Source organism: Ursus maritimus, unplaced genomic scaffold (assembly GCF_017311325.1).
Source record: "Ursus maritimus isolate PB19 unplaced genomic scaffold, ASM1731132v1 scaffold_30, whole genome shotgun sequence".
Classification (NCBI taxonomy): domain Eukaryota; kingdom Metazoa; phylum Chordata; class Mammalia; order Carnivora; family Ursidae; genus Ursus; species Ursus maritimus.
Genome location: NW_024425564.1, coordinates 12,369,527 through 12,383,636, shown reverse-complemented (window position 1 = coordinate 12,383,636; position 14,110 = coordinate 12,369,527). Strand labels below are relative to the sequence as shown.

The 14,110-nt window shown below is 38.2% G+C and overlaps 1 protein-coding gene across 2 annotated transcripts in view; it reads left to right on the top strand.

Moving 5' to 3' along the window:
• EXOC2 (exocyst complex component 2) overlaps positions 1 to 14,110 on the top strand; it is a 252,325-nt gene that overhangs the window by 131,534 nt on the left and 106,681 nt on the right. For both annotated transcript variants that reach the window (XM_040644984.1, XM_040644983.1), the window contains 2 exons: positions 13,481 to 13,546; positions 13,720 to 13,877. In XM_040644984.1, the coding sequence (XP_040500918.1) occupies positions 13,481 to 13,546; positions 13,720 to 13,877 (224 nt within the window). The remainder of the gene's footprint in view (positions 1 to 13,480; positions 13,547 to 13,719; positions 13,878 to 14,110) is intronic.

The following is a 14,110-nucleotide window of genomic DNA, read 5'->3' as shown; positions in this document are numbered from 1 at the left end:
TGAAAAGAGTGTATATTCTGTTGCTTTAGGATGGAAAGTTCTGCATTTATCTGTTAAGTCTATCTGGTCCAGTGTGTCATTCAAAGCCACTGCTTACTTTTGATTTTCTGCTTAGATGATCTGTCCATTGATATAAGTGGGGTGTTAACATCCCCTACTATTATTGTACTATTATCAAAGAGTTCCTGTATGTTTGTTATTGTTTTATGTATTTGGGTGCTCCCATGTTGAGCATATAAATATTTACAATTGTTAGATGTTCTTGTTGGATAGACCCCTTTATTATGAAATAGTGCTCTTCTTCATCCCTTATTACAGTATTTGGTTAAAATCTAGTGTATCTGTTATAAGTATGGCTGCTCAGGCTTTCTTTTGTGTCTGTTAGCCTGATAAATGCTTTTCCATCCCCTCGCTTTCTTTCTCTTTCTTTCTTTCTTTCTTTCTTTCTTTCTTTCTTTCTTTCCTTCCTTCCTTCCTTCCTTCCTTCCTTCCTTTCCTTTCCTTTCCTTTCCTTTCCTTTCCTTTCCTTCTTTCTTCCCTTTCCTTTTCTTTTCTTTCCTTTTCTCTTCTTTCTTTCTTGTTTCAGAGGTAGAGTTCAGTGATTCATCAATTGCATATAACACCCAGTGCTCATTACATCAAGTGCCCTTCTTAATGCTCATCACTAAGTTATCCCTTCCCCCTCCACCCACCTCAACTCCAGCAATCCTCAGTTTGTTTCCTAGAGTGTCTCTTATCATTTGCCTCCCTCTCAATTTTCATCTTATTTTTCCTTCCTTTCCCCTGTGTTCATGTTTTATTTCTTAAATTCCACATATGAGTAAATCATATGGTATTTGCTTTTCTCTTATTTCACTTATCATAGTACCCTCTAGTTCCATCCATGTTGTTGCAAATGGTAAGATTTCATTCTTTTTGATGACTAATATTCCATTTCATATATATATACCACATCTTTTTTTATCTATTCACCTGTCGATGGACATCTGGGCTTTTTCCATAGTTTGGCTATTGTGCACATTCCTGCTATAAACATTGGGATGCAGGTGCCCCTTTGAATCACTGTGTTTGTATCCTTTGGATAAATACCTAGTAATGTAACTGCTGGGTTGTAGGGTAGCGCTATTTTTAACTTTTTTTTTTAATGTTTTTTTTTATTACGTTAGTCACCATACAGTACATCCCTGGTTTCTGATGTAAAGTTCGATGATTCATTAGTTGCGTATAACACCCAGTGCACCATGCAATACGTACCCTCCTTACTACCCATCACCAGTCTATCCCATTCCCCCACCCCCTCCCTCTGAAGCCCTCAGTTTGTTTTCTAGAGTCCATACTCTCTCATGCTTCATTCCTTCTGATTACCCCCTTTTTTTTATCCCTTTCTTCCCTACCGATCCTCCTAGTTCTAATGTTCCATAGATGAGAGAAATTCATGATAATTGTCTTTCTCAATGCTGATCTTATTTCACTTAGCATTATCTCCTCCAGTGCCGTCCATGTTGCAGCAAATGTTGAGAACTCATTCTTTCTGATAACTGAGTAATATTCCATTGTATAAATGGACCACAGCTTCTTAATCCAGTCATCTGTTGAAGGGCATTTCAGTTCCTTCCACGATTTAGCTATTGTAGACAATGCTGCTATGAACATTGGGATGCATGTGGCCCTTCTCTTCACTACGTCTGTATCTTTGGGGTAAATACCCAGTAGTGCAATGGCTGGGTCATAGGGTAGCTCAATTTTTAACTTTTTGAGGAACCTCCGTACTGTTTTCCAGAGTGGCTGCACCAGTTTTCATTCCCACCAACAGTGTAAGAGGGTTCCCCTTTTTCCACATCCTCGCCAACATCTGTTGTTTTCTGACTTGTTAATTTAGCCATTCTGACTGGTGTGAGGTGGTATGTCATTGTGGTTTTCATTTGTATTTGCCTGATGCCAAGTGATATTGAATAGTTTTTCATGTGTCTGTTGGCAAGTATGTCTGTTCATGTCTTCTGTCCATTCATCAGTGGATTTTTTGGGTTCGTTTGGGTGTTGAGTTTGATAAGTTCTTTATAGATTTTGGTTACTAGGTCTTTATCTGACAAGACATTTGCAAATCTTCTCCCATTCTGTAGATTGGCTTTTAGTTTTGTTGACTGTTTCCTTTGCTATGCAAAAGCTTTTTATCCTGATGAAGTCCCATTTTGCCTTTGTCTCCCTTGCCTTTGGTGAAGTGTCTAGCAAGAAGTTCCTGCAGCTGAGGTAAAGGAGGTTGCTGCCTGTGTTCTCCTCTAGGATTTTGATGGATTCCTGTCTCACATTTAGGTCTTTCATCCGTTTTGAGTTTATTTTACTGTATGGTGTAAGAAAGTGGTCCAGTTTCATTCTTCTGCATGTGGCTATCCAATTTTCCCAACCCCACTTGTTGAAGAGGCTGTCTTTTTTCCTGTGGATATTCTTTCCTGCTTTGTCGAAGATTAGTTGACGATAGAGTTGAGGGTCCATTTCTGGATTCTCTGTTGTGTTCCATTGATTGATCTATGTGTCTGTTTCTGTGCCAGTAACATACTGTCTTGATAATGACAGCTTTGTAATACAGCCTGACACCTGGAATTGTGATGCCTCTAGCTTTGGTTTTCGTTTTCAACATTCCTTTGGCTACTTGGAGTCTTTTCTTGTTCCATACAAATTTTAGGATTGTTTGTTCCAGCTCTGTGAAAAATGTCGATGGTATTTTGATAGGAATTGCATTGAATGTGTAGATTACTCTAGGTAGCATAGACATTTTAACAATATTTATTCTCCCAATCCCTGAGCATGAAATGCTTTTTTATTTCTTTGTGTCTTCCTCAATTTCATAAGTGTTCTGTAGATTTTAGAGTACAGATCCTTTACCTCTTTGGTTAGGTTTAGTCCCAGGTATCTATGGTTTTTGGTGCAATTGTAAATGGAATCACTTTCTTGATTTCTCTTTCTTCTGCTTCATTGTTAAAGAATGCAACTGATTTCTGTGCATTGATTTTATATCCTGTGACTTTGCTGAATTTTTTAATCATTTATAGCAATTTTTGGGTGGAGTTGTTCGGGTTTTCTACATAGAGTATCATGTTGTCTGCGAAGAGTGAGTTTGACTTATTCTTTGCCAATTTGGGTACCTTTTATTTCTTTTTGTTGTCTGATAGCTGAGGCTAGGACTTCCAGCACTATGTTGAACAGCAGTGATGAGAGTGGACATCCCTGTCACGTGTTCCTGACGTTAGGGGAAAAGCTCTCAGTTTTTCTCTGTTGAGGATGATATTCGCTGTGGGTTTTTCTTTTTTCTTTTTAAAAAAGATTTATTTATTTTTTATTTATTTGAGAGAGAGAGCAAGAGAGAGCATGAGTGGGGGGAGAAGGAGAAGAGGCTCCCCACTGAACAGGGAGCCCAACGTGGGGCTTGGTCCTGGGATTATGACCTGAGCTGAAGGCGGAAACTTAACCGACTAAGGCACCAGGGCGCCCCTCACTGTGGATTATTCGTATATGTCTTTTATGATATTGAGTTGTGGTCCTTCTATCCCTACACTGCAGAGAGTTTTTGTCGAGAAAGTATGATGTATTTTGTCAAATGCTTTTTCTGCATCTAGTGAGAGGATCATATGGTTCTTGTCCTTTTTTTTTTTTATTAATGTGGTATATCACCTTAATTGATTTGCGAACATTGAACTGCTGCTGTAGCCCAGGAATAAATCCAACTTGGTCATGGTGAATAATCCTTTTAATTTACTGTTGGATCCTTTTAGCTAGTATCTTGTTGAGAATTTTGGAATCTTTGTTCATCAGGGATATTGGTCTGTAATTCTCCTTTTTCATGGGGTCTTTGTCTGGTTTGGGGATAAAGGTAATGCTGGCCTCATAGAATGAGTTTGGAAGTTTTCCTTCCATTTCTATTTTTTTTTAAAACAGTTTCAGAAAAACAGGTATTAATTCTTCTCTAAATGTTTGGTAGAATTCCACTGACCATCCCCTCACTTTCAATCTGCAGGTGTCATTAGGTCTAAATAAGTCTTGTAGGCAGCATGTAGATGATACTTTATATATATATATATATTCTGATATCCTATGTCTTTCAATTGGATCATTTAATCCATTTACATTCAGAATTATTATTGATAGATATGTATATAATGCCATTTTATTGCCTGTTTTGTCATTTTGTCTTTAGATTTTCCCTGTTCCTTTCTAGTCATTGTCACTTTTGGTCTTTCCTTCCCACTCAATAAGTCCCCTTTAATATTTCTTGCAGGGCTGGTTTAATGGTCATGAAGTCCTTTAGTTTTTGCTTATCTGGGAAACTATCTCTCCTTCTTTCTTAATGATAACTCCACTGGGTAGAGTATTCTTGGCTGCAGATTTTTCCCATTCAGCACATTGAATATATCATGCTACTCTCTTCTGGCTTGCCAAGTTTCTGTGGAGAGATCTGCAGCTATCGTTATGGGTCTTCCCTTGTAAGTTGGGGACTACTTTTGTCTTGCTGACTTCAGGAGTTTTTCTCTGTTACTATATTGTGCAAATTTAACTACAGTATATCTTGATGTTGGCCTGATTTTGTTGATTTTGATGGAGTTCTCTGTGTCTCCTGAATTTGGATGTCTGTATCCTTCCCTAGATTAGGGAAGTTTTTGGCTATTATTTCCTCATATAAATCTTCTGCCCACTTTTCTCTCTCTTCTTCTTCTTCTGGGATTCCTATGATATGAATATTTTTATGTTTGATTAGTTCACTGAGTTCCCTAAGTCTGTTCCTGTAATCCGTAATTCTCTCTTTTGTTTGGCTTCATTATTTTCCATTGTACTATTTTCTATATCACTTATTCATTCCTCTGATTCTTCTATCCTTGTAGTCATTACATACAGTCTGTTTTGAATCTCAGTTATTGCATTTTTCATTTCTGTTTTTTTTAACTCTTTTGTATCTGTGGTAAGAGTCTCCCTGATATCTTCCATGCTTTTCTCAAGTCCAGCAATTATCCTTGTGACTGTTGCTTTAAGTTCTGCATCAGGCGTATACTTATATCTCTTTTGATTTGATCTCTGCCTGTGACCTTTTTTTGTTCTTTCTTTTGGGATGAATTCCTCTGTTTTGTCTAGGTCTCTATCTTTTTCTGTATTAGAAAATCTTGCTATGTTTCCTGATCCTGAGAGCTTTACAAAGAAGAGGTCATACAATGTCCAGGGCCTGGTGCTTCAGGAAGTGTCTCTGGTGTATGCAGCATGCATTCTGCTACTGCGTTTGGGAGGGTTTGGACATTGGACAGAGTATGGCAAGTTTTAACTAGGTGTGCTCTGGTCTGCTTGTTAAATGAGACCTGATGCTATTTCCACTACAAGTGAAGTTTTCAGAACTCTATGGTTAGTAGACATGGTGTGTGCAGGGGTTTGTGCCGGTCTTCTGGGAAGGGACCCGCTGCACTGGTCCTTCGGCACGTTTGCCTGAGAAGAGCAGTACCAGCAGAATGCAAGGGAATGGGCCTTGGTATAAGCAGATTAGGCAGCCAGTGTTGGCATTGTGCTGTTTACTGAAGTTGGTTTATGCTGAGGGATAGGGGAGAGAAATGGTACCACACAGCTGCCTTGTCCCTAGAGAAGGGTCTCTGTGCTTGCTGCTCTCAGGGAAGCACTCCCAGAAGAGTGAATAATTTCCTCTTGTGCATCCCAGGTGTTTTTCAGATCGCTGTTTTCTCTCTGTCTCCAAGTTGCTTGCCTGCCTGAAGCAGCACAGTGCACTTTGGGTTATATCCCAGCCAAGCCTGCTGACTTTTAAAACTCCAAACTTTAAGGTTATGCTGTAGCAGGGCCTGAGCTGGTCTTCTGGGGGAGGGTCTCGCCACTCTGGGACGGATGCAGGTTTGACTGAGAAGGGCAGTCATGCAAGAGTGCAGGGGAGTGGGAATTGGAGCAAAGCAGGCTAAACAGCCAGTGTCCAGGTTTTCTGCCCTCAGCAGGTGTCTCTGTGCCTAGGCGGAGGGGTGGGGGAAAGAAATGGCACTCTCCAGCTCTTTTGTCCCCCAAGAGGTGTGCCACCTCTCACAGATGTGCTCCAAGAAGAGTGAACAATCTCTCCCCCATGTACCTTTTGTGATCCTCAGATTGTGCTGTCTGCCCTTGTCTGCTTGCCTGCCTTCTCTCCAGGAGTAGGGTCTCTATCTCAGCCAAGCCTACTGACCTTTGAACTCCAGTCTCTGAGCCCTACTGGTTGCAGAAACTTTCAAAAATAGCCCCTCTCCAGCCCCTCTCATTTTCCGAGCTAGTGGCTTTGGGGAAGTGTTCTCCTTGTGCAATTCCCTGTGTGTTCTTCTCTGTCTCTCTCTTTTCTCTGTGAGTAGGGCTCCTTCCCCTCTGCAGCACCCGTGATCCTTTTCTCCCCCAAATCACACCTCCATAATTCCTATCTTCCTCAATTTGGCCTCTTCTCTCCCTCTAATTGAGAAGTTTGTTCTGTCAGTCCTTAGGTCGATTTCTTGGGTATTCAGTATGATTTAATAGTTACCTAGTTGTGTTTGAGGGACCAGACAAGCCTAGGGTCTTCCTAGTGTGCTGCCATCTTAGCTCCTCCCAATCTGAGGAAGAGAATGCTTTAATTTCAGTTTTTCTGGTGTCCTGAAAAAACTTTTCTCAACATTCTGCTTTCCAGACATGTCTCTATCAATTTGCATTTTTATTCCTCTCAGCTGCGTGAGAGTTGTGTGGCTTTGTGTTTCTTGCCCTCTGCCATGGTGTGGAACAGCCGCACCACTGATATCCTGTCATAACTTCCTCTTCCTATCTTCTCCATCTCTAATCCTGATGGTTTGTGAGGACTGGAAAGGTTAGATGCTTCCATATCAGTGCCTTGACTGATTGTGTTCACAGCCCTTTACAGAACACTAATGTTACTATTTTAGTAGAAACGTCCAATATGTATCACTTATTAGCTGCAACCTGAGGCAAATAACTTTACTACTCTATGCCTGGTTGCACAGGTCAGGTTTGAGAATTAAATGAGTTAATGTCAGTGGAAGTGCTTACAACAGTGTCCAGATAAATGAAAATTTACTCTTATTATTTGGAATAAATATTTACTCCAGTATTTAAAATTTCATTGGACTGGCACATAATAGGTGTTTAGAAAATAAAGTTTAGTAGCATTAAGAAACAGTGGACCGTTGGGGCACCTGAGTGGCTCAGTCGGTTAAGTGTCTGACTTCGGCTCAGGTTGGCTCAGATCCCAGGGTCCTGAGATCAAGCCCCTCATTGGGCTCCCTGCTCAGTGGAAAGCCTACTTCTCTCTTTCCCTCTGCTGCTCCCCCTGCTTGTGTGTGTGCTCTCTCTGTATATATAATAAATAAATAAAATCTTAAAAAAAAAAGAAATAGTGGACTGTTGAACTACTAGAGTCATATTGAATAATGTCTAGACAGATTCACTCATCAAAAGAATTAGTACCTTAGGAAATGGATTTTAAACCTAGTTAATTGTTGCCAGTCAGGTGTTTCTTCCTTCCAGATTGGTTGCTGCTGCAGGTGGCCTACCATACAAGGATAGTAGTTGCCTTATCTTGAGTCTTTTTAGAGTTTGTAAAATTCTTAAGTTTTTCATCTGAAATATTTTAGTGAAACATTAGCTCTACTGAGTTGGATAGGCCTATGGTATTTGTACCTATCTGTATTTGTAAGGTTTTAAGAGTTTATAGTAATTATTGAGTGTAGTTCACTATACAGATTTGGGCATGTTTTTAAACTATTTATACTCTATTGAAAAGCTATTAAGAGAATGAAGGGTAGTAGAAGGGAATGGAGGAGTTAGGAATCTGTGCCCACCATATCAAGCTGTTAGTGAAATCTAGAAATTTAATTAAATTAAAACTGGGAAGAGTTCCGAGGCTTTTGATAGTTGGTATTTAAACTCATGTAAGAGAGCTCTGTAATATTTAAACAAAATTTACTTGAAAGTTTTTTTCTAGTTATAGAACTATTTTGCTTTATTAAGAGCCCATCCGTTAAAGATTTAGATGGAGTTTCCAACAGTTTAAAAAATAGTTCTTCAAACCAGTCATGCCCATGTGAAGTAATATATGTGAATCAAAACAGTGAAATCTAGCCGTTGGTCTTACCACAAAGTAGTTTTGGTCTGTGTGTGCAGGAAAGAGTTAAGGTTTTTAGTTAACGAAATGGTTAATAGTAGGTTGAGATCTCACCTTTAGATATATTTTAAATATAGTATAATTTGGAGTGAAAAATGTTAAAGCATCCAAATAATTTTTAAACATTAGTAATCAACATTTTTAAAAGTTGCATAACTCATAGTATGTAAATTAAAATGTACTTTATGTTCCAAAATTAGATTTTCTTTTAAAAATAGGGCATAGAACATATAGTGCAATATGTTGATAAGTTACTGTTTTTTAATTAACAATTTCAAGAGGTATGCCTTAAAACTAATTCCTGCCCTCTCCAATTTATATATATTTGGAGGCCAGTCCTTGAAGTTTATAAATTATTTTGTCTAGTAGATGTCATCATGCATTCATTACCACCCGTTTAATAGGCAAAATTTAGTTTTAATTTTGATATGATGTTTTTAAAAAATTGATCTTCACTCTTGTCTTTGATTTAAAAATATTTAGAACAAAGAGCTATGAAATAACTAGCCCATTTAAAAAGCCTACTATACAAAAAGTTCAGTATTACATACTGTGATAGATAGAATTAGAAAAGCACCATCTGATATCAGTATACTTACAGTTTTATGCTGGCTTGACTCATTATTGTGACAAATTATGCCTTTATTTCAGAGCTCCATCCCTTTGTCCACAGCACAGTAAACCAGCACTATGTTACTCAGGGTTTAGAGAAATAGAACCAAGAGGATGTTCACTCTGCTTCCAACTGTGTATATAAAGAGAAGGATTTACAAAATGAATTTGGCTTAGTGATTATGGAGGTTAACAAGCCCCAAGATCTGCAGTCATCAAGTTGGAGACCCAAGAATGCCCATGGTGTAGTTCCAGTCTGAAAACCAAGAGGCTCGAGACCCAGGAAGTACCAGTGTTTCAGTTCAGTGTCCCTTTTCAAGGCAGTTAAGCAGGAGGAGTTTCCCCTCACTGGAAGGATGGTCAGCCTCTTTTTTGTTTCTATTCAGGCCTTCCACTGGTTGGATGAGTTCCACCCTCATTAATGAGGGCAATCTGCTTTCCTTGGCCTACCAATTCAAATGTTAATCTCATCCAAAAACACTCTCACAGACATACCCAGAATAATGGTAAATGAGTATCTGAGCACTCTGTGGCCCACTCAGGTTAATACACAGAATTAACCATCACAAGGTCCTTAACTTAGATTTTGCAGTTTAGAATTCTAGTGTCGTTTTGTGCCTCTTCACATCACAGTGGGTTCTGGGTTCCTCAGCAAAATCTGAATTCCGCACTTATAGGAGTCCTCCCAACCCCCAGTATTCACAGGAAATTCTTAAACTTCTGCTTATCCCTTTTGTTATCTTAAATCTCCAGGAGAAGCAGTGAGTCTGTTGGACTTTTCAGGAATATATCATAGGATTATGCCTGGCAGATCTCCTTCAAGGAGCCAGTTAGCCATGTGGAGACCCAGGACTTCAAGTTTTTTTAAAGAAGACCTTCAAATTTACCTAGTCCTGAAGGATGTCCTGAATATATCCCAGGATGTCCTGAAGAACCTTAACCCTAGGTGATCCTTCATTCACCAAATATTTATTGAATGTCCTAAACACATTGTATGATAGGTACTGATTCATGTATATACACACACATACACATGTATGTACATGTAACACATACATACATAAATTTAAAAATATATAAATATATAAAATAGTGACCAAGATAAATATGACCTTTCCCTCCTGGAGAGACAGATTTCTTTAAAGTGTACCTTAAATTTTGCTAACAGCTATGAAAGAAACAAATAGGTTCTAAGATAAAGAACATCAGTAGTGGGATGGAGGTCAGGGAAGATCTCTCTGAGGAGATGTCACTGAAACCAAAACTTGAAGCATGAGAAGGAAACAGCCACACAGAGAACTGGTGAGAAGAATGTATTAGGAAAAGACAATAGCACATTACAAAGCCAAGGAAAAGAGCTTGGCATATTTGGAAAACAGAAAAAAAGTCAAAACATTCAGAGTATACTGAGCAGTAGGTTTAGGGTCTCAGGAGAAGCAGGAGATGAGGCTAGAGGAGGAGCAGGGACCAACTGACAGGGCTTCGTTATAGACCATGGTAAGGAATGTGTACCCCAAGTATGGTGGGAAGGCGTGGATAGACTCCAGCTGATGGAGTAACCTGACCAGAGTTTTGGTTTTAAAAAAACCATTCTGGTTACCTGTTCAAGAATGAATTGGCAGGGAACAAAAGTCAGAGTGGGTAAACTATTGAAGTTGTCTGGGCAGAAAATGATGGTGTTTGGATTAAGGTTTTGTTAGTGGAATTGGAGAGCAAATGATAGATTTCATTTGTATTTTGAAAGTAGTACTGACCAGACTTACCAATGGATCGGATGAGTAAGATGAGGACAAAAATTAACACAGAGCTACCAAATGGACTCTCAAATGAGTAGGTGTGCCATTTACAAAGACAGACAGACTTGAAGAACATGCTTGGAGGAAAATGTCAGTTTTCTACTTTTAATGTATTGAGTTTAAGATTACTGTGAGTTATTCAAGAAGAGATATGAACTAGACAGTCTGAAATTCAAGAGGAAAGATTTGGGCTAGAGATACAAATTTGGAAGTGTGACATTGTGATTTATAATAAGAAATATATACAGTCTTCTTCTGGTTTTGGGCACGGAGCTTCTAAAACCCTGGGAATTTCCTTAAGGGAGGAGTGGGAAAGGTCTTTTGTTATGTTAATAATGCGACTTTTGTCGCCACCTAAGGATGAGGGTGCTGATTGCTTGAATCACCAACCATGTTATTAGAGCGTTGGAATTTACAGTCTAACCCTCAGACTCTAGGGAGGAAAATGGAGCTGGAGGTTGAATCAGTTGCCAATGGCCAATGATTTAATCAATCATGCCAATGTAATGAAGCTTCCATAAAAACCCAGAGGACAGGGTTCAGAGAACTTCCAGGTTGGTGAATGTGTGGAGATTCAGGGAGAGTGGCTTGCCCAGAGAGGGCATGGAAGCTCTGTACCATTTTCTCATACCTTGCGCTATGCATTTCTTCCACCTGGCCATTTCTGAGTTTTATCCTTTTATAATAAACTGGTAATCTTGTGGGTAAACACATTTCCTAGTTCTATGAGCTGTTGTAACAAATTAATTGAACCCGTGCAGGGAATTATAGGAACCTCCACTCTGTAGCCAATAGGTCAGAAGCACAGGTGACAACTTGGTCTTGAGATTGGCATCTAAATGTGTGTTGGGGGGTGCAAATCTTGTAGGACTGAGCCTTTGACTTGTTGGATCTGAAGTTATCTCCAGGTAGATTGTGTCAGAATTGAGTTGAATTATAGGACACCCAGATGGTGTCTGGAGAGTTCCTTGTTTTTGAGGGAAAACTCCTCCCCCTACATACACATGTTGGAATTGAGGGCAGAATCCGAAGTAGGAAGGCACTAGATAGAAATGGTATTTGAAGCCTTGAAAATAAATTAGTGAGAATGTATAGAGAAAAAAAGTGGCTAAGACTAAGACCTGACAAACTGCACTACTTAGAGAATAGCTAATTTATCACCTTGGTAAGCCGGGGGCCATTCATTTGCTTTTCTGCACCTAGGCCACTATATTGCCTGAAGTGTTACTTTGAATCAGAGTATCACACTTTGACAGAAACAGAAAGTAGGCTAACAGACTTTCAGGGCCAGTTGGACTTACCTGAGTGGTCATGACTCAGATGGGAGTCACTCTTGACATCTCTTTCTCACTGAAACACCCAGTAGAATTGCCAGGTTCAGTGACCTCTCCCTCGGAAGCCTGTGTCTAAGCCATGCACATGCGTTCATGCTCCACCTGCTTTGGTCTAAGACACTGTGATTGCTCGCCTAGGTAAGTGCGGCATCCTTCTGACTGGCTGTGCTCCTAATACCAGCCCCTCTAGTCCCTTCTCACTGTTGCTTTAAAACACTTCAGTTACTAGTCATTTGTCTTAAAAACAAAGGGGAGAAAAACGTCAGCCTCTAAGTGAAATTCTCATATACAAAGAATTTTGAGTATTGTTGCCTAATGAATTTAGGAATTTGCTTGTTGACTAATTACTAAGGTGAATTTTAGGTTTAGTTTTTTCAAAAATTAAACTTTGATTCTTTAAAAGCAAAAGTGCATGTGTACAAAGAAAAAATGATAAAAGCTATATAGTTTAATATAAAATGATAAAATAAATGTAAATTAGAGCCTGAAGAGGTATGGGTGTATGTGTATGTTGACCACTTTTTATCAGGTATGTCTGATGTTTTTGTTGAAAACATTGAGCAATCCTTACCCTTCTTTTGCTCATTCATATTAGTAATGCTCATTATAATAATGAACTCTATACACTGTTTCTCTAGCTTATACCAAAAATATATATGACATTATTTGTATTTTAAAATTAACTTGAAGTCAGTTGTTGTTAACTTGAGAGTTCTCTTGACATGTCTCTAACCAATAATTCATAAGCATTTTAACTTTAAAGGATAATTTCGTATTACGTTAGTGAAGTATCAGAATTTGCTTTTTCATCATACCGTTTTGTTATTATTTATTTGGAAAGTTTTCTAAGCTTATCCTTCTCAGGCGTTTTATATGGTAATATTTAGTTGATTAGAAAATTTGGGAATAAAAAGTTAACTGAAATCCAATTGAATAGATTTCTCTTTTAATCAATGTAGTCTTCCACATCTTACTTTCAGGAGAAAGAAATATCAAAGGAAAATATGGCTAACAGTAAACAGATAAAAATTTAACTCTAGAGTTCAAGAACATATTCTCTTCTAAATTTGACTATAAAATCCCTGAAAGAACAGCAATTTATAATTTTTTAAAAATAAAATGCCAAATGTAATGTTCATTTATAAATGTCTAAGGAAAGGGAATGGATATCCTAAGATTCCTAGACATTAATCCAGAGTTTACTCTTCCTTTAGTTTCTTTGCTAGCTAATGAGAAATAGTATTGAGAAGGTTATCGTGGGTATGATTTAGGTTTAACCATATACAATTATTGATGAACATGGCACATGAAATTCACCTACAAAAAGGTAATTTCTACTTAATTCTTGGGCTTATTTATGGAAATTGTACTTAAAGGTTTTTAGAAAGATGAATAACTTCTTTTTGGAATAAGGAAGTTTTTCTAATTAAGTCTGTTTTTAAATCAGAAACTTAGAGTATGTCTTAAACATTCCTTTCAGTCAAGTTAAAACCATATCTTATGCTCTCTTTATATACAACTGCTAAGGCATTTCTTATTTTTATCTGAAGACAACTAATATATTTGCTTTTGCTTTTTTAATTTTTAAGACTGCAGAGAAATCAGGCCAGATTGAAAGATCAAAGAATGTAAGGCAAAGACAAAACGATTTTAAGGTAAGTTAAGGATAAGTATGTAGACTTTTTCACAGGGTAAGAGTTTCTCCACCAAAATTACTGGAAAACTTTATCTACATTCAAACTATTCATCATTGTTCAGGCAGATTCCTTTAGTTGACTTAATCAAATTAATGACTTTTAATGCAGTTTTACTTTCATCATTGTCTTAGAAAATGATTCAAGAAGTAATGCAGTGTCTCGTGAAGTTGATCCGTGGAGCCCTGCTCCCACTCAGCATCCCAGAGTGTGGAGTGAGGCAGTATGGAGGCTGGGAGGTGAAGTCTGAGCTCTCAGGACAGTGGCTTGCTCATGTCATCCAGACCATAAGGTAAATATGGACACATTCTTCTGAAAAGAAGTAAAATTTTTTTGTCTTTTTGGAAAAAAAAAAAAAAAACACATTCAGTTTGGGATATGATTTCTTAATATATAGTCAACAAAGAATTTTACTCTGTCTTCTTGCCTCCAGTATTTCCTCTGTATCATAGTAGCATCTAAGCTCCTAAACCTTCCTGGTGCTTATGCTTGATGAGAATGTCATACTGAATGTGCATCTTTTTT